The following is an 18,906-nucleotide window of genomic DNA, read 5'->3' on the forward strand; positions in this document are numbered from 1 at the left end:
GCATTGTTTCTGGGAAGCTCACCTAGTCTGACATCTCAGAGATGTTATGCTGTGTTTTACTCCAGAAGTTCTGTTGTCTTGCGCTTGCATTTACACCTGTGACCCATTTAAGTTATTCTTATGCATAGTATGGCCGTCTAAGTTCATCGTTTTTGAATGCGAATGTCTAATTGTGCCAGCACCATATGTTAAACTGATTATCTTTTCCTGGCACCTTAATAAAAAAAAAAATCAATTGACTACAAAGATGTGTTTCTGAATTCTTAATGTTCCATTGACCTATATGTCTGTCTACTGCCGGTACCACCCTGTGTTTGGTAAGTTTTCAGTGCATTTAGGAAATGGTAGGTGAAAGTGCCCTGATCTCCTTCTTCCTCAAAACTACCTTGGCTCTCCCAGGTGCTTTCCATTTCCTTTATAAATTTTCCTTATGAAGAGATGCACGTCAATTCGTGCAAAAACAAAAAGCCTGCTGGGAATTTGATAGGAATTGCACCGACTCTATAGACAAATTTGGGCATAATTGACATCTTAACGTGTTTAAGTCTTTTCATCTATGAATATGGAACGTTTCTTCAGTGACTTCGGTCTTTAATTTCCCTAAGCAAACTTTTGTGATCTTCTGCGTATGCCTTGCTCTTCTTTGCTAAGTCTATTCCTAAGTTTTTGGGGGGGTTTTGGGGAGGGTGGTCTTTTTAGGGGCACACCTGCAGCACAGGGAGGTTCCCATGCTAGGGGGAATCACATTGGAGCTGCAGCTGCTGGCCTACATCACAGCCACAGCAAGCCTGGATCTGAGCCCTGTCTGCCACCTACACCACAGCTCACGGCAACGCCAGATCTTTAACCCACTGAACAAGGCCAGGGATCGAACCTGCGTCCTCATGAATGCTAATCAGATTTGTTTCCACTGAGCCATGATGGGAACTCCCTAAGTACTTTATTATTTTTGAAACTTTTGTGAATGTAATTTTCTTGATTTGGTTTCTATATTGTCCATTGCGTATATAGGAAAATATAGTTGGTTTTTTGCATTGATCTTGTATCCTAAAGTCTAGCCATCTTGTTTATTAGTTCCAATTGCTTTTTGAAGTTCCCTTATGATTTTCTATATGTAGAATCCTGTTGTCTGTGAGTAAAGGCTGTTTTGCTTCTTCCTTTCCGACATGCCCCCCTGCCTGCCTTCCTCACTTTCTTCCTCCCTCTCTCTCTTCCTCTTTTTCTTCTTTCCTTTCTTCCTCTCTTTCTTTTACTGGTTAGACTCTCAAGCGCTGTATTACATAGAAATGAGAGTAGATGTGCTTACCTTGTTTCTTTTTTTTTTAACATAATTTTTATTTATTTATTTATTTATTTTTGTCTTTTTGCCATTTCTTGGGCCGCTCCCACGGCATATGGAGGTTCCCAGGCTAGGGGTCGAATCAGAACTGTAGCTGCCAGCCTACACCAGAGCCACAGCAACGCAGGATCTGAGCCACATCTGCAACCTACACCACAGCTCATGGCAACGCCAGATCATCAATCCACTGAGCAAGGCCAGGGACCGAACCCGCAACCTCATGGTTCCGAGTCGGATTCGTTAACCACTGCGCCACGACGGAACTCCAACCTTGTTTCTGATCTTAGAGAGAAAGCGTTTGGTCTTTCCTCATTAAGTAACATTCACTGTAGTTTTTATTGCAGATACTCTTTATCAAATTGAGGAAGCTACCTTCTATTTCAAGTTTGTTGAGGGTTTTTTTTATCACGAATGAGTGTTGAATTTCGGTAAATGCTTTTCCTGTGTCTGTTGAGATGATCATATATTTTATTCTTTGTTCTATTAATCTGATGTATTATATTAATTGGTTTTCAGATCTTAATCCCATTTGGTCATGGTGTATACATTTTTTAGTGTGTTTATGGATTTGTTTTGCTATTTTTTTTGAAGATTAAACCTTGCTGCAATTGCTGCAATTCAGATTTAAACTTCCAAAAAAAAATTACTTACCTCATAGGCTTGTAATAACAATTAAATGTAATAATATACATGAAGTACCTAGCGTGGTATCTGATACCCAGTAAGAACTCAGTTAATGGAACCATGTTGATTATTCCATCAACAGTAAATATCTTCATAAAAGGGAACCTTCCTACATGGTGCTGCAGCCACTATGGAGAAGAGAATTTCCTTAAAAAAAAATAGATTTACCATATGATTCAGTAACCTCACTCCTGCACATATATATGGAAATGATAAAAGCTCCAATTTGAAAAGATGCATGTGTCCAAGTGTTCACAGTGGCAATACTTATGGTATCCAAGACATGGAAGCAACCTAAGTGTCCATCAACAGATGACTGGATAGTGAATTGTGAGATTATGTGTGTGTGTGCGTGTGTGTGTGCGTGTATACACACGCACACACACACATATCCAGCCATAAAAAAGAATGAAATAATTCCATCTGCAGCAATATGAGTACATCTAGAGATTATCATACTAAGTGAAGAAAGTCAGGCAGCGAAAACCAAATATTATATGATAGAACTTATGTGTGAACTCTGAAAAAATAGTATGAATGAATTTATTTACAAAACACAAACAGACACAGACACAGAAAACAAACTTAGGGTTACCAAAAGAAAGGGCGGGGTGGGTATAAATTGGGGGTGTGGGATTAACAGATGCACATTACCATATTTAAAACAGATAAACAGGAAGGATTTACTATGTTAACTGTATTAAATAAATCACTACTTAAGTAATAAATTAGTATATTAACTATATTAAATGTCTTGTAATGAACTATAATGGAAGAGAATCCAAACAGGGAAAAAGTATATATATGGGCCAATCACTTTGCTTCATACCTAAAACTAACAAACACAATCTTGTAAATCAACTATATCTCAATTTTTAAAAAGTTCAATCTTCATATAATTACCTCATATGATATGATAGAAAACTGCATCAAATGAGTTAATCAGCCATATTACATTCAGGGCGGAAGAAGAAAGGTAACTAGTAACTAACACTTAACCCTTACTTCCTCCCTTCCAGGTACTGCTTTAAGCAGTGTATGTACCTTACTTCCCTGGGTCTTCCCAACAGCTCTGTGAAGCGTGTACCATTGTAGATGGACGTGCTGAGGGCTTATAGAATTTACTCCAGGTATGAAGCCATTAAGGGGCAGAGCTGGGATTGGAACACAAGCAGTCTGACCCCAGTGCCAAATTCCTTACCACTGTGCTTTGTGCTAATTGCTTTACAAATGTTATATGTAACTTGTTCTTTCCCACACAGCTCATAAAAGTATTTCTTGTGTACGCATATCCTCCATGAGTTTCATTTCACTTTAAGGGACTTGCATCAAATTCACATGTGGTATTTAGACCCAGGCCTGTCTGCATCCTATGTGTTTTCCATTTGTGTTTTCCTTGAGTGTGCTTTTACATTGATTCCATCTTTGATGAATTAATGTCTTTTTTCTCCAAAACCCAAGAGCTTTTGGAAGCAATAATCAGTATGACTCATGCATCTCCCAGGCTTTGCTAGACGGTAACCTCAGAACGGACCCTTGTTGCAGTAAAGTCTGAATGAGAATTTGACATAATAGTTCCGGAGTAAGGAGTAGGTTCCCCTAGTGTCATGGTTTGCAGGCTTTTTCGTCTGCAACCCACAGGAAGAAATATATATTCCATCACCACCCAGGAGGTATACTCACAGGGAGATGCATTCTAGTCACAAGTACAATGCTTAGCCTTGTATGTTAATAGTATTTATGCTACATCATGCAATCTATTTTATTTCTGCCAAAAAAGTGCTTGTCACAACCAACAAAACTGATTCCACAGCTGTTGTTATGAGCTGCAATAGGAAATATTTTAGATCTCTTCCAAAACTCCAGTTCAGATTTGTTTCAACATGGCCTCCATGAGACACAGCTTCAAGCAGGTGAGTGACTTCTTTGAACTGATTGGTTAACCATGATAATATCTTAAAAAAAAAAAAAAGAACCTAAGGAATGGATGTTGGACCCACTCAAACTTGAATTTTAATCTGGCTTTTCTCCTTCCTTTCTTTAGTTTATTCGTGAATTTGTTACTTTTTCTACAACTATCTATAGAGTCCACATTTCAGGCAGCATATAGGTACTGAGGAGTAAAGGATAAATAAAAACTGGCATGCATCCTGATGGCATAGTGGGAATGAAAATGGTGAATCCAAAAGCACACAGGAAAATATTTTCAAAGTACAGTGATTTGTGGGGATGAGTATGGCCTTATGTATAACAGGGAGACATGATTTGATGTGGAGTGTTAGAAATGCTGCAAGAAGTGTCCCTTGGGCTGAGACGGAGAGATGCATAGACAACAACCAGGCAGTGGACAGCACGGCGAGGGCAGGCACAGGTCACCCCACATCTGCTGAGGCTGGAGGGACATGACCTGTGAGTTGAAGAATGGAAGGAAAAGTCAATAGGGTCCTGCAGACCATGGAAAGAGGCGAAGGGGTTTACGAGGCTGGGTGCCATAAACAACCTATTGTACAAAGATAGCCATGGTTTGTGGAATGGGTGGGAGAGGTTCAGCATTATACAGAGAGAGCTATGAGTGATCTGTTGCAATAGTGGGGGTGAGTAAGGGGGGGTAGGGTGGTGGTCCTTTGTTACTTTTCACCTATCCTACTGAGCAGAATTTACAGTGCTTTTCACAAGCACTGGGACCAGACTTATTGACTCTGGGGCTGTGATCTAAGAAATGACTAAGCTGTAATATAGCATTAAAAAAAAAAGTAATGGAAATGCAGAAGTGAGCCTACACGATAAATGGCCAGGGTGGAGGGAAACTCTGACCCTTTTGCTTTTTAAAAAAATCAGATTATATGAACCTTCATATCCTAGTTGTTACCAAACTGTGTTATGCACACATTTTATGGGATATGGTTCTGGAAATAAAAATGCTTATCTTTCCTCCCTCTGTGAGTTTAGGATCTGTGATAGGGAACTTCAGATCGGATGTGCTGAAGGGGAAAGATGATTTTTAACAACTAAACCTGGCTCCATGATTAAATAAATTTCAGATCATACTGGGCAGGGGAAACATGTTGCCTCTTGCCTGGGCTGCTTCTTTGATTAATAATCCCCCACGTGGTTGAACACTGTCATTAACCTGCCAAGGCAGGCATTTTTTTAAAAAGCCTATTTCACTCTAGTTGATTTACAATGTTGTGTTAATCTGCTGTACAGCAAAGTGATTCAGTTATATACATACACACATTATTTTTCATATTCTTTTCCATTATGGTTTATCCCAGGGTGTTGAATATAGTTCCCTGTGCTATACAGTAGCACCTTATTGTTTATCCATTCATATGTAACAGTTGCATCTGCTAATTCCAAATTCCCAGTCCATCCCTTCCCAACACCCACCCCTTAGCAATAACAAGTCTGCTCTATCTGTCTGTGAGTCTATTTCTGTTCTGCAGGTAGGTTCGTTTGTGTCATATTTTAGATTCCACATGTAAGCGATATCATTTGTTTCTCTCTGTCTGGATACATGCCCAGGACTAGAATTGCTGAATTACATGACAACTCTATTTTTAGTTTTTCAAGGAACCTCCATACTGTTTTCCCTAGTGACTGCACCAATTTATGCTCCCAGCGGTAGTGTAGGAGGGTTCCCTTTCTCCACACCCTCTCCAGTATTTATTTGTAGGCTTTTTAATAATGGCCATTCTGACTGGTGGGAGGTGATACTTCATTGTAGTTTTGATGTGCATTTTTCTAATAATTGGCAGTGTTGAGCATCTTTTCATGTCTTTTTAGGCCATCCGTGTGTCTTCTTTGGAGAAATGTCCGTTTAGGTCTTCTGCCCATTTTTCAATTGGATTGTTTGGTGGTTTTTGGTTGTTGTTGTTATTGATGACTGGCATCTTTATCAATCTGTTTTTTGCCATTTCAAGGGGGGGGCCACACCTGTGGCATGTGGAAGTTCCTGGGCCAGGGATCGAATCCACACCACAGCAGTGACAATGTCGGATCCTTAACCCACTGCGCCACAAAGGGATTCCTATCAGTCTGTTCTTTGGAGAAAAACAGCTTGGCCTAAGTTGCAATAAAAATGTTTGTCCACTCATGGTGAATATGACCCTGTCCCCCGCTTAAAGCTATGGGGAGTCACGGGGGTGGAGTCCTCAGGTGTGTCACCAAGCTCCAGTCCTGACCTCTACCCTGCCTCCAGTGGGGACCTGAGTGCAGCCAGTCACGGCCCTGTACGCTAACCCAGTCTGATTCCTTTGACACTGAGTTATGTTTAGGTTCGTATTTCCTTCCCCTTCTTTTGGGACCCCGTTCTCACCAACCTCATTTGCCGGCTATCCCAGGAAGACCTTGTCACCTCCCACAAGTCATCATCATATCTCTTACGTCGGCTGAGGGCAGCCTAAGGTCTCAAGCAGGATTATACAGTGAATAGCACATTGTTGCTTCCTGAAGGACCTGCAAACCACAGCGGCTGTAACGTGTAGTGGTGCCCCTGGGAGGATCGTGAACCAAAATAGCCCAGATCCAGACACCCATCCTGGTACCCACTAAACCTACGGCAGAGATGACCAGTCGCTCCTTGCATTAAGATGAAGAATAACACTTCCTAGTGCTGTATAAGACAATACCAAGGATGCACGTCTCACATTTTTTACAAATCACTTCCTGTGTTTCTGTCTAAATTCCCCCAAGGACTTCATTTCTGACATCTTCTGTGTGAATCGGTCTTGAGTGGTAAACAAAGTTTTACTTATTGAACAAGTAAACACCAAGGACCTCATCTTCATTAAAATGTTATTGCCACAGATTAATGCTTCATTGAATTTCTCTTTTTTTCTTTTGATTGCAAGTCCCCCCTCCTCTAGCACAGTGATCGTTCTAAAGGAAAAAAACTGTACTCAGTACAGTTCTCTCATCATTGATATTCTGCATTTGTTCCCTAAACAAAGAATTTGTCACTAGGAATTGGTTTGCCTCCCTGGGCACTGCTCTGCAGGCTCTTAATTCTCTGAGTTAATAAAACTTTAAAATGTGATCTCAGTGACATGATGTCAAAAGAAAAATGTCAAGACCGTGTCGATGCAGAGAGCTTTGTTGCGACAAGAAATCATGTCTGTGCTTTGAGGAAAACAAAACAAATCAAAGCAGTAGGTGCATTTTTACAGGAGGGTCTTTGCAAATAGCGCAGGCCAGTTCTGCTCGCCTGTGTCCCATTTCTTCTTCTCATCCCTCCACCCTGTGCTCCTTCAAGTGTGAAGCCTGTGTATGATTATGGTCCTACTTAAAACTTTTCAGTGACTCTCCAATACCTGCAGACTCATTAACAAGCTTCTGTCATGGGATCTGCCCTCTGCCTTCCCCTCCGGCTCAAGCTTCCCGTCACACTGTCGTTCCAGGAAACCCAAGCTATTTTCCTTCTCCCCCTCGAACTGTGTTCCTTCCCATGTCTGTGCTTAATCCGTGATGCTTTCCTCTCCCAAATCTTACTTTTGGACCTGGGGACCTCTTCATCTCTCCCGTTTATTAGGGTTTGACCTCGTGCAAATTACTTACACTTCCCTGGGCCTTGATTTCGTCATTTGTAAAACTGGAGCATAAGAGCAGCATTGCAGGGTTGACCACAGCAACCTCGTAGAGTGCTTCAGAGCCTGCCCTAGAGAAGCCACTCAGTGGAAACAGCAGCGATGTGAGATTTATTTTATAGTTATGACCAGTGTCGTCATCCTTCAACATTTAACTGAGGTTTCTCCTCCCTCCTCATCCCAAAGAGTGAGTGAATTACTTCCTTTTACTGTGCACTTACTTCTTTATTGTCCCTTTTGTACCTTTTTCTTATCATTAACCATGGGTCATGATTTGTTACAGTGCTGCTGGGCAATGAAATTGTGAGTGTGGAAAAGTAAGCATAAGATGGTTCAAGGAGGCCTCGTAATTCATATTTTATGGGCTTTCTCCAACAGTGTGGTTATGATAGGATCACTAATGATAGGTAAATAAATAGGACACTCTGATTTCCTGGGTTTATAGCTTGGTAAACTAACAGTTAGTGGGTGCTTGCTATGCGCCAGGAGTGACGTTAACTTACTAGACCCGTCATACTTAGTCTTCACTGTGATCGAATGTGGGAGAACTTTGTGTCCTTCACATTTCGCACGTGTGGAAAGCGAGGGCCTAGAGCGTGTGGTCGACCAGTACTCCCAAAGCCGGAACTCTTAGCTCCGGAAAGCTCTGCCCTGATTGGTAAGGTAACATTTGCCTCTGGTTCTCCGGTGCATGCATGTATCCAATGAACTTGCATGTCTAATTCTATCCCAGGTACTCCTTCCAGGATGAGGAAGATATGTTCATGGTGGTGGACCTCCTGCTGGGCGGGGACCTGCGTTATCACCTGCAGCAGAATGTCCGCTTCCAGGAAGACACTGTGAAGCTCTTCATCTGTGAGCTGGCCATGGCCCTGGACTACCTGCAGAGCCAACGCATCATTCACAGGTCAGTCAAGTCCAAGGGGACGGCCTGGACTGCATGAATAGGAAAGAAGGCATAAGCTGCGGTCTTCAACAAGTCCTTGGTGACCATGACCTCTGATCTCAATTCTTACAGTGTCCGTTGAAGTAGGTTTATTGTCCCCATTGGTCAGATTTAAAAAAAAAAAAAAAAAAAAAAAAAAAAAGAGGAGCACATTGAGCTTAATTTTTCCAAGTTCATATTGAGTAAACAAGACCAGAATCAATGAGTTTGGGTGCTAAGCCCAGCCAGAGAGAAGAAGAGGTGACATATAGAGACTTAATAAATATTAAATGGATTAAGTGAGGTAGAAATGGATGAAGTATATGGAGGGAAAGAAATGGAGTGGGTAGGAAGAAAACTCTTTGGAGAGAAAATCTGAGTCCTAACATCTGCCTGTCATCTACCACATAGTGAGTCCATGGAGTGGGTGTGCTGAAGGTAGACGCCAGCAAAAGCAGTGTAGCTTCTTCTCTTGGGGGCATTTGTGTTAAAGACAAACAAATAACACAAGTAGCTATAAACTCAAACATACAATGGAGATAAAAGGATAAGACTATATGTGTAAAGGAGTTGGTAGTTTTGATGGCGATTTCCTGTAGGATATCACTTGATCCGTAGAAGTAGTAAGTGAGCAGAGCAGGTGTGGTTAGACCAGTATTAAATGGAAGATAATTGTGATTTAGAGACATTAAATTATCATCTATTTATTTGCAAGAATTTTAAACCTGGTCACTATTAAAGCAGCTATGATTTGCCCAGCTTTCTATATGCAGGCACTGCTGGGTAATTTCATATATTATCTTATTAAATTCCCAAAACTCAAAGAGGACCCCACATTCCATTATAGTATCCCCCTTACACGGTTGAGGAAGTTGTGGCTCAAAGGTTTGCCAAGGAGAAACCCTGACAAAGGGTATTGCTGGGATTTTAAACCTCATTCTCTCTGACCCTAGAGTCAGAACTTTGTCTAGTGCATATGAAATTTATACATTAATGCAATTAATTATACATCACTAAAGGAAGACTCAGCACATGGGACTCTGCCACAGTCATCTCTAATGCATGAAAAATTTACTGAATTTTTAAGTTTAATTATGGCTCATTTACTAAAAGTTTGGCTTGATAAAATATTTACCCACCACTAACTGACATTTGTCTGGAATTTGTCAGGATAATACAGAGTCTGTGGTTGAAGATGTAGCATCATAATTTATAGAGTCTCTTTGCAAGCATGAAGGACCAATCCTTGTTTTGCTTTTTCTTTTTGGCCTTGGCCCTGTGCATTTAGGTAATTATTATCTAATTTCCTGTCTTTGGAAGGGCCCATTTGTATTGGAAATGTTCTCTTCAGAGAATGGATAAATGGAAAGTAGACCAGTTAATCACGTATGATCTCGGAAGTGCATTTACACACCTGGTGCTTTTGTCAATAACTGAGAACCCCGTTGACAAGTAAATTTTTTTCTCCCATATTGGCTTTCTGACTCCTGCCCCCAGTTCTTTCTGAGGGGAAACTCTGTATTTGTAGGCTATGGAGTCCCTCTCAGAGGCTTCGTGCTCACCCATCCCTTTCTCCCTTAAGTCACCATCCGCGGTCTCTTTGGGCTGCTAACACTGCAGACCTCAGGAAAGAGCCAGGGAAGATGGGAAGCCAGCATCACTTGAGGGCACAGGGAACTTTCTCCGTTCTCTGGATCTGAGCTCTGTACCTCGTTCTCTGAGCTTCATTTACCCAGTCATCACAGGGCAAGATGCTCTGAGCATTTTGGCCATGTGCTTAGACCATGTTCTAAGAAGAGTTCAGGAGAAAAGCAAAACTACAATTTTCACCCTCAAGGAACAACATATTATACCAAATATTATAGCTCCCTTCCTCTTCCTCATTTCTTTGGATCCCATCATGGATTTGCCACTTAAACAAGACCAAGGATTAAGTTTCTGCTCCTTGCCCTTGACACACTCACAATCATTACCTAGTGCCCATCTTCAGGGGGTCTCTTTGCACTGAAATGTCTCCTCACTGTGGCAGGTGAATGGAAAGCAAACACAATGACTTTGTGAAGGCTGGGTTAAAATGAGAAGGCATCCTACTGGGATCAAAAATTCTCAAGGATTGACCACATACTGGGGCAAAAACTAATCTCAACAAATATAAGAGTATAGAAATTATTTCAAGTATCTTCTCTGACCACAATAGCATGAAACTTTGAAATCAACCACAGGAAATAAGTGAGAAAAAACTGACCTCATGGAGACTAAACAACATGCTATGAAAAACTAAAAATCCAATGTGTCAATGAGGAGATCAAAAGGGAAATTTAAAAAATACCTCAAGACAAATTATAATGAAAATCTATGGGATCCTGCAAAAGCAGACCTTAGAGGGAGGTTCATAGCAATACATGCCTTCCTAAGAAAAGAAGAAAAAAATCTCAAATCAGCAACCTCCTAAAAGAATTAGAAGAGTGCTCCCATTGTGAAGCAGAAATGAATCTGTCTAGTATCCATGAGGATGTGGGTTCGATCCCTGGCCTTGCTCAGTGGGTCAGGGATCTGGCTTTGCTGTGAGCTGTGATGTAGGTCACAGATACAGCTTGGATCCTGCATTGCTGTGGCTGTGGTATAGGCCAGAAGCTGTAGCTCTGATTCAACCCCTAGCCTTGGAACTTCCATATGCCATGGATATGGTCCTAAAAAAAAAGGAATTAGAAAAAGAAAAACAAACAAAACCTAAAGTCAGCAGAAGGAAGGAAATCATAAAGATCAGAGAATACATCAATAAAATAGAGATTCAAAAAACAATAGAAAAAAAATCAATAAAACCAAGAGCTGGTTTTTGAAAGGGTGAACAAAATTGACAAACCTATGGCCAGACTTACCCAGAAGAAGAGAGAAAGAACTCAAAATAAGAAGTGAAAAAGGAGATACTGCAGAAATACAAAAAAAGAAGAAAAGAAAATACTATGAAAAATTATATGCCAACAAATTTGACAACCTAGAAAAAAATGGACAATTTTCTAGAGACACACAGCCCACCAAAACTGAATCAAGAAAATATAGATCAGTTGAACATACCAATCACTAGAAATTAAATTGAATATATAATAAAAACACTCCCTAAAAAAAAAGTCCAGGACCAGATGGCTTCACAGGAGAATTCTAGCAAACATACAAAGAAGAACTTACACCCATCCTTCTTAAACTTTTCCAAAAGGTTGAAGAGGAACATTCCCAAAGACATTCTATGATGCCACCATCACCCCAATACCAAAACCAGACAAAGATACTTCCCAAAAAGAAAATTACAGGCCAATATCTTAGCTGAATATGGATGAAAAAATTCTCTACAAAATTTTAGCCAACCAAATCCAACAACATATAAAGAAGAACATACCCCATGACCAAGTGGGATTCATCCCAGGTTCACATAGATGGTTCAACAGATGCAAATCAATCAATATCATACACCACATTAACAAAAGAAAAGGCAAAAGCTGCATGATCACCTCAGTAGATGTTCAATAAATGCTCAGAAAAAGCACTTGACAAAATCCAACATCCATTCATGATAAAAACTCTCACCAAAATGGGTATAGCGGGAACATACATAACATAATAAAAGCCATCTATACAGACTCACAGCAAATATACTCAATGGAGAGAAGCTGAAAACCTTACCGCTAAAATCTGTTAACAAGACCGGGATGCCCACTCTCAGCACTTTTATTCAGCATAGTATTGGAAGTCCTAACCACAGCAGTCTGACAAACAAACGAAAAGTATCCAAATTGGAAAAGAAGAGGTAAAATTGTCACTCTATGCAGCTGACATGATACTATTTATACATAAACTACTTGAACTGTTCAACAAATTTAGCCAAGTAGTGGGATATAAGATTAACTTTCAGAAATTGGTTGCATTTCTGTATGCTACCAATGAAATATTAGAAAAGGAATATAGAAATACAATACCTTTTAAAATCATACCCCCAAAAATTAAATACCTAGGAATAAACCTGACCAAGGAGGTGAAAGGCTTATATGCCAAGAACCATAAAACATTAACCAAGGAAATTAAAGAGGATTCAAAGAAATGGAAAGATATTCCATGCCCCTGAATTTGAAAAATTAACATTGTTAAAAATGGCCATACTACCCAAAGCAAGCTACATATTCAGTGCAATCCCTATCAAGTTACCCATGACATTTTTCACAGAACTAGAACAAACAATCCAAAAATTTATATGGAACCACAAAAGACCCAGAATTGCCAAAGCAATTCTGAGGAACAAAAACCAGGTAGGAGGCATAACTCTCCCAGACTTCAGGCAATATTACAAAGCCACAGTAATCAATACAGTGTGGTACTGGTTCCAAAAGAGATGTACAGACCATTAGAACAGAATAGAGAATCCAGAAATGTCCTCAGACACCTATGGTCAATTAACCTTCAACAAAGGAGGCAAGAATATAAAATGGGAAAAAGACAGTCTTTTCAGCAAAGGGTGCTGGGAAAACTGGACAGCCACATGTAAATCACTGAAACTAGAACAAACCCTCACACCCTGCACAAAAATAAACTCAAAATGGCTTAAAGATTTAAACATAAGACAAGACACCATCAAATTCCAGAAGAGAACATAGGCAAAACATTCACTGACATCAACCTTACAAATGTTTTCTTTTAGGTCACTCTCCCAAGGCAACAGAAATAAAAGCAAAAATAAACCTATGGGACCTAATCAAACTGACAAGCTTTTCCACAGCAAAGGAAACCACTAAAAAAAAAAAAAAAGACAACCTATGGAATGGGAGAAAATAGTTTTAAATGATGCAACTAACAACTCATACAACTCAACACCAAAAAAAACCAACAACCCAGTTGAAAAATGGGCAGAAGACCTGAATAGACATTTCTCCAAAGAAGATATACAGGTGGCCAACAGTTACATGAAAAAATGCACAACATCATTAATTATTAGAGAAATGCAAACCAAAACTACAATGAGGTACCACCTTACATTGGTCAGAATGGTCATTAACAAGTCAACAAATAACAAGTGCTGGAGAGGGTGTGGAGTAAAGGGAACCCTCCTACACTGTTGGTGGGAATGTAAATTGGTACACCTACTATGGAGAACTGTATGGAGGTACCTCAGAAATCTAAATACAGAACTACCACATGACCCAGCAATCCCACTCTTAGGTACATATCCAGACAAAACTTTATTGAAAAAGACACATGCACCCATATGTTCACTGCAACACTATTCACAATAGTCAAGACATGAAAACAACCTAAATATCTATTGACAACTGAATGGATTAAGAAGACGTGGTACATATACACAGTGGAATACTATTCAGCCATTAAAAGGAACAAGATAATGTCATTTGCAGCAACATGGCTGGAACTAGAGACCCTCATACTAAATGAAGTTAGTCAGAAAAAGACAAATACCATATGATATTACTTTTATCTGGAATCTAATATCTAATAAATACCATATGATTCATTTATATCTGGAATTCTAATATGAACCTATCTACAGAAAAGAAACAAACTCATGGACTTGGAGAACAGGCTTGTGGTTGCCAAGGGGGAGGGGGAGGGAGTGGGATGGACTGGGAATTTGGGGTTAGTAGATGCAAACTTTGCATTTGGAGTGATAAGCAATGAGATCTGCTGTATAGTACAGGGAACTCTATCTAGTCATTTGTGATGGAATGTGATGGAGAATAATGTGAGAAAAAGAATATATACATATGTATGTATGACTGGGTCACTTTGCTGTACAGCAGATATTGACAGAGCATTTGTGAATCAACTATAATGGCAAAAATTAAAATCTTAAAAAAAATAAACCCAGAAATTCCCCCCATGGCACAGTGGGTTAAGAATCTGACTGGAGTGGTCCCCAGCCCTGCGCAGTGGGTTAAAGTAGTGGCATAGGTAGCAGCTATGGCTTGAATTCCATCCCTGGCTGGGGAACTTCCATATGCCTTGGGTACAGCTGTAAATTAAAAGAAAAAAAGAAAAAAACCCACGAAAACCAAAAGTAAAACAATCCATTGTATTTCTGCTGCCTCATGTCCCACCTTACCTCCCTATGTGTTATATTTTATACCAGTTCTGGCACCTTGTACCTTTCCTGAGGAGTTGTGATGTTTCTGGTGTGTAATTACCTAATGGTTGTCTGCGCTACTAAATTGTAAACTCCGTGAGTTAGGGTCATTCGTGTTGCACTTCTCATTGTAACACACCTCCTGAACCACACAGATGACCAACTAAAAGTCCAGGTTTACAGATAAAAGATGAAATTAAAAGAGAGGGCATTAAAGCCATAAGTCTCAGACCTATCTGGGTCTTCACCTTGGGTGGCAATATAATCTATCATCCAAGCCTGGGGATGAAAGGAGTTGTTGTTCATAATGATGCTGGGAAAAGGCACAAAATTCATATATGTTTTGGAAAAATCAGGACATATATCAACCTCATTAGGGCTTTTCAAGACACTAATGACCATATAGGTGTTCTGATTTTGAGAGAATTCTAATAACCAGAACTTTCTGCCTTCAGAGTCCTAGTTATCAATTTGAAATGACTCAGTTTGAAATGGTATCAAATGGCTTCAAAGACATATACATGGTGAAATAAGCAGTGTCCCTTTGTCCATGGCATTTAAAGGATGATAGTGCCAGAGCTGAGGCTGGGGCTCCCAGGGCAGAGTTAAAAGCGTGACACAGAGACGAGATGGAGACTTCTCAGGACTATAACTCTCTTTCTCAATCTCCGTTTCAAAAGAATCCACAAAACTCATGCTGTATTTGATGGAGTCCAAGATTACAGAAAAAAAACATCTTTCAGCTACTTAGCATGTTGGATCATAGGACATAGCCTGAGTCCTGAGGTATTAAAATGTGAATAAATTTTTTTTAAAAATTGACAACATACGGTAGATTCCCCAGGCAAAGAAAGATCATGTGCATAAAATTGCACACATAAAATCTGTGACTTCCTAATTTCAGACTGAAAGTAACATTTTGTCTTTGGGCATGGTAGAAGGTGCCAAACCATCCGTGGCCATCAACAAATATGTGTGGAGCAGGCGCGGTGACAGCCTGCCGTGACCGAGGGCTTCCTGGGCACCAGGTGCTCTGCTAAGCACTGGTTGTGAGTTACTTCACTCGGTCCGCCCACAACTCCAGGAGGCAAATGCTTGATGGCCCCATTTTACCACGGATGAACCTCTGGTTCAGAGAGCAGCATGGCTAGCACATGGGGGAGATAGTACCTACAGGAGACGCAGAGCTCTCAGCCACCTTCCACGTGATTGATGTTCAGCAGGGATGTTGCCCTGAGTGGGCGTGGTACAGAGTGAGGCATGACCACCTGCCTTCAGGTACCTGCCGTTCAGCTATACAGGTAAAGATGAATTTGGAACCAATAGAAAAGCCTAAAACTAGAAACTAAATTATGAGATAAACACTAAAATATTTCAAAAGAAGAGCTGGTTTGTAGTAAGAAATCAAAGTTTCTGGAGAACTCAGAGGGCCTAAGAAGGATTTGAATAACCAAAGCAGGAAGGAGAGTTTCATTCATATAAGGAGAACTGTACCTTGAATGAAAGTATTCATTTGCCCCCCTGTGGTAACACAGAATGGTCTCTGTCTTTAATTTTTTGTTCTCATTGACGTTCCTGCCAGCAATGTCTAGCTTAGTTATTTTTTTAAGCAGCACGAAGCCTATTTCTGCCATAAATGCCAAGTGAGATATAAATGGTGTTTTGTTTTACTTTATGGACTTCTTTTGAAGCCACAGACAACTTTTTTTGTAGTTTCCTAAATATGGAGAACATTTAGCTACTCTTTTTTTTGTCATTTTTAGAATCGTTTTTTCTGTCTACTTGCGAAAGACACAAGATTGCATAGTAGCCACTCATTTTGAATTGTGCAGTTAGAAATGTTTCTTACCAGTCAAAAAGTCAAACGTTTTTCTATGACTAAGTACAGCTTGGAAATCAGCTCTAGTTTCCCAGTTATGGCTGTTTCTAACTCAGTACTCCCCTTCACTGATATTGGATCAGTGAATGAAGTTTCTAAACTTCGGAGACAGTGCTGATTTGCTCTCATTTTTAAAATAAGGAAATGAAATGTACTGTCCTCCTTTCTGTGGGATAGTACTCTTGGACTTGTTGGCTGCCAGTCTCTCCAGTGAATAAAGAGATAGAAAGCGATTATCGTCCAAAGGCAAATTTCTATTCCCTCCCTTATCAGATGTTAAAGACACAGTTACAGGAGTCCTCGTCGTGGCTCAGTGGAAATGAATCTGACTAGCATCCATGAGGACGCAGGTTTAATCCCTGGCCTTGCTTGGTGGGTTAAGGATCTGGCGTTGCTGTGAGCTGTGATGTAGGTCGCAGACTCGGCTTCGATCCTGTGTTGCTGTGGCTGCGGCGTCGGCCGGCAGCTGTAGCTCTGATTGGACCCCTAGCCTGGGAACCTCCATATGCCTCGGGTGCGGCCCTAAAAAGCCAAAAAAAAAAAAATCCTATAGGAATAAGATAAAGACCTAATTAGGACATTCATGTACATAATTGCAGTACAGCAGAACGAGTTGCAAAAAGTAATCATCTCCAACTGATTACAGATATGCTGAGTTAGGAATAAAAGACAATTTATGATTATCAGAAAAAAGCAGGATGTCACTTTTATTTTTCACCCTTGTCTTCTTTGCTATAATCGTAGAAACCATTCATTGACACCCAGGTCCATCCTGGAGCTTCCATCAGATACACAAAGGAATTAATTTTCACACATCCTCTCTTGGACTGAAGTAGCTACTTGCCAGAAGTTTTTTTCTCTGTTTGTTTGTTTTATTCATTCTAGAAATCATCATTTTGATGGTAAAGAAAAAAACTTAGAGATAATACTTCTGTCATAAATATTTATCCGAAAGCTGTTCCTTGTGCACCTGTTTGCCGGACAACGTTCTCTGCTGACCTTCTGGGTTGAAAGGACAAACGACCTCCCTGTCACCCAGAGTTGATGAAAGAGCCTGAAGGGGAGTCAAGTAAACATTTCATTATCCACGCCCGGAAGGTCTTGAAATGACGAAAGAATGACTCTTTCGTACCTGGGGGTCTGGGGGACTTGCTCTCAGCCCTGGTGGAACGATGCTCTTCAGGGTATAACTGCTTTGACTCTCTGCTGTCTACCTCGCACCCGCTTCTCCCAAAAAATGCAGCGTGACCAAAATGAGCTATCCCAAGACTGTCTGAGAGAGCGATGAGATAAACAGCATTTAGCACCTTTGCTAATCCAAGCCTCCTGGCAATTCAGTTGTGAACCAAATTTCCTTTGTTTCAAGCAAGGTTTTTAGTTTCTTACAGGCAGAGATCTTCGAGGCTGAGATTTCCCCTTAATGTCTGATTCATACACACTGCGGCATCTCGAAGTCACATTTTATTCTCCTGGGATGATTATGCAAAGGAAAAGTGAGCTCTTTCTGCAGCTAATCATCTTAGTCAGTGATCACTGAGCGGCAGATGAGCTTCTGCTAGAAAACTTCCCAACGCAGTGACACCCCAGCTTTCAGAAGCCTGTGGGAATGAGTCACCTGGAGAGAGGTTTTCTTAATTCCTGGAGGAGGTGTTTGCTCTTCTCTGCTCGCCATTCGATTTATACTGCAAGTACATATCTCCTTTTCTTAATGGCTTAAGAAGAGCTATCATTCATTGTGCATATACCGAGAACTAGGCCCTGTGCTGACAAGGGTTTTGCACATGCTGCCTTATCTGATAGTCAGCAACACCAGGACAGGGTTAAGTAATTGCCCAGGACCAGACAGTGGATACACTAAGGCCAGATTCAAAAGTAGGATTATCTGATTCCCAGACCCTGCTCTTGACATAGGCTCTCTCAGTTTCATTCTTATGAACATAATAGACTTCTTTACAGTCAGATGTGCTCTTTAATGTTCAAACATTGGTTTGAGCAACAAACGTTTTACTTGGTATGTGTTATGGGTTAAATTTGGTGTCCGCACCCCTCCCCCCAAAAAAAGGTATGTTGACATCCTAAGCCCCAGGATCTCAGCATGTGACCTCATTAGGAAATAGGTCTTTATAGAGCAAGTCAGGTGAAAATGAGTTCATGAGAGTGAAGCCTAATCCAGTGTAACTGGTGTTCTTATCAGAGAGGAAATGTGGACGTAGCGACAGACACACATGGCAGGGAGATGACGTGGGGAAGACTCCGTGTGGAAATGAAGGATTGGAGGGATGAGTCCAGAAGCCAAGGAGGGCTAAGGACTGCCAGCAAACCCACCTAAGCTAGAAGGAAGCAAGGAAGGACCCCCGGCGACAGGTGTTA

General features: G+C 40.6%; 1 protein-coding gene across 9 annotated transcripts in view; it reads left to right on the forward strand.

The window, feature by feature from the left end:
• Window positions 1–18,906, forward strand: part of STK32A (serine/threonine kinase 32A) — a 141,304-nt gene that overhangs the window by 71,248 nt on the left and 51,150 nt on the right. For all 9 annotated transcript variants that reach the window (XM_085014963.1, XM_085014964.1, XM_085014968.1 and 6 more), the window contains one exon: window positions 8,342–8,515. In XM_085014963.1, coding sequence (XP_084871089.1) covers window positions 8,342–8,515 — 174 coding nt within the window. The remainder of the gene's footprint in view (window positions 1–8,341; window positions 8,516–18,906) is intronic.

The sequence above is a fragment of the Sus scrofa genome, chromosome 2 (assembly GCF_054392235.1).
Source record: "Sus scrofa isolate SSC_HxYL_T2T_F1_AM1 chromosome 2, Sscrofa_HxYL_maternal_Yorkshire_Landrace_v2.0, whole genome shotgun sequence".
NCBI classification, from domain to species: Eukaryota; Metazoa; Chordata; class Mammalia; order Artiodactyla; family Suidae; genus Sus; species Sus scrofa.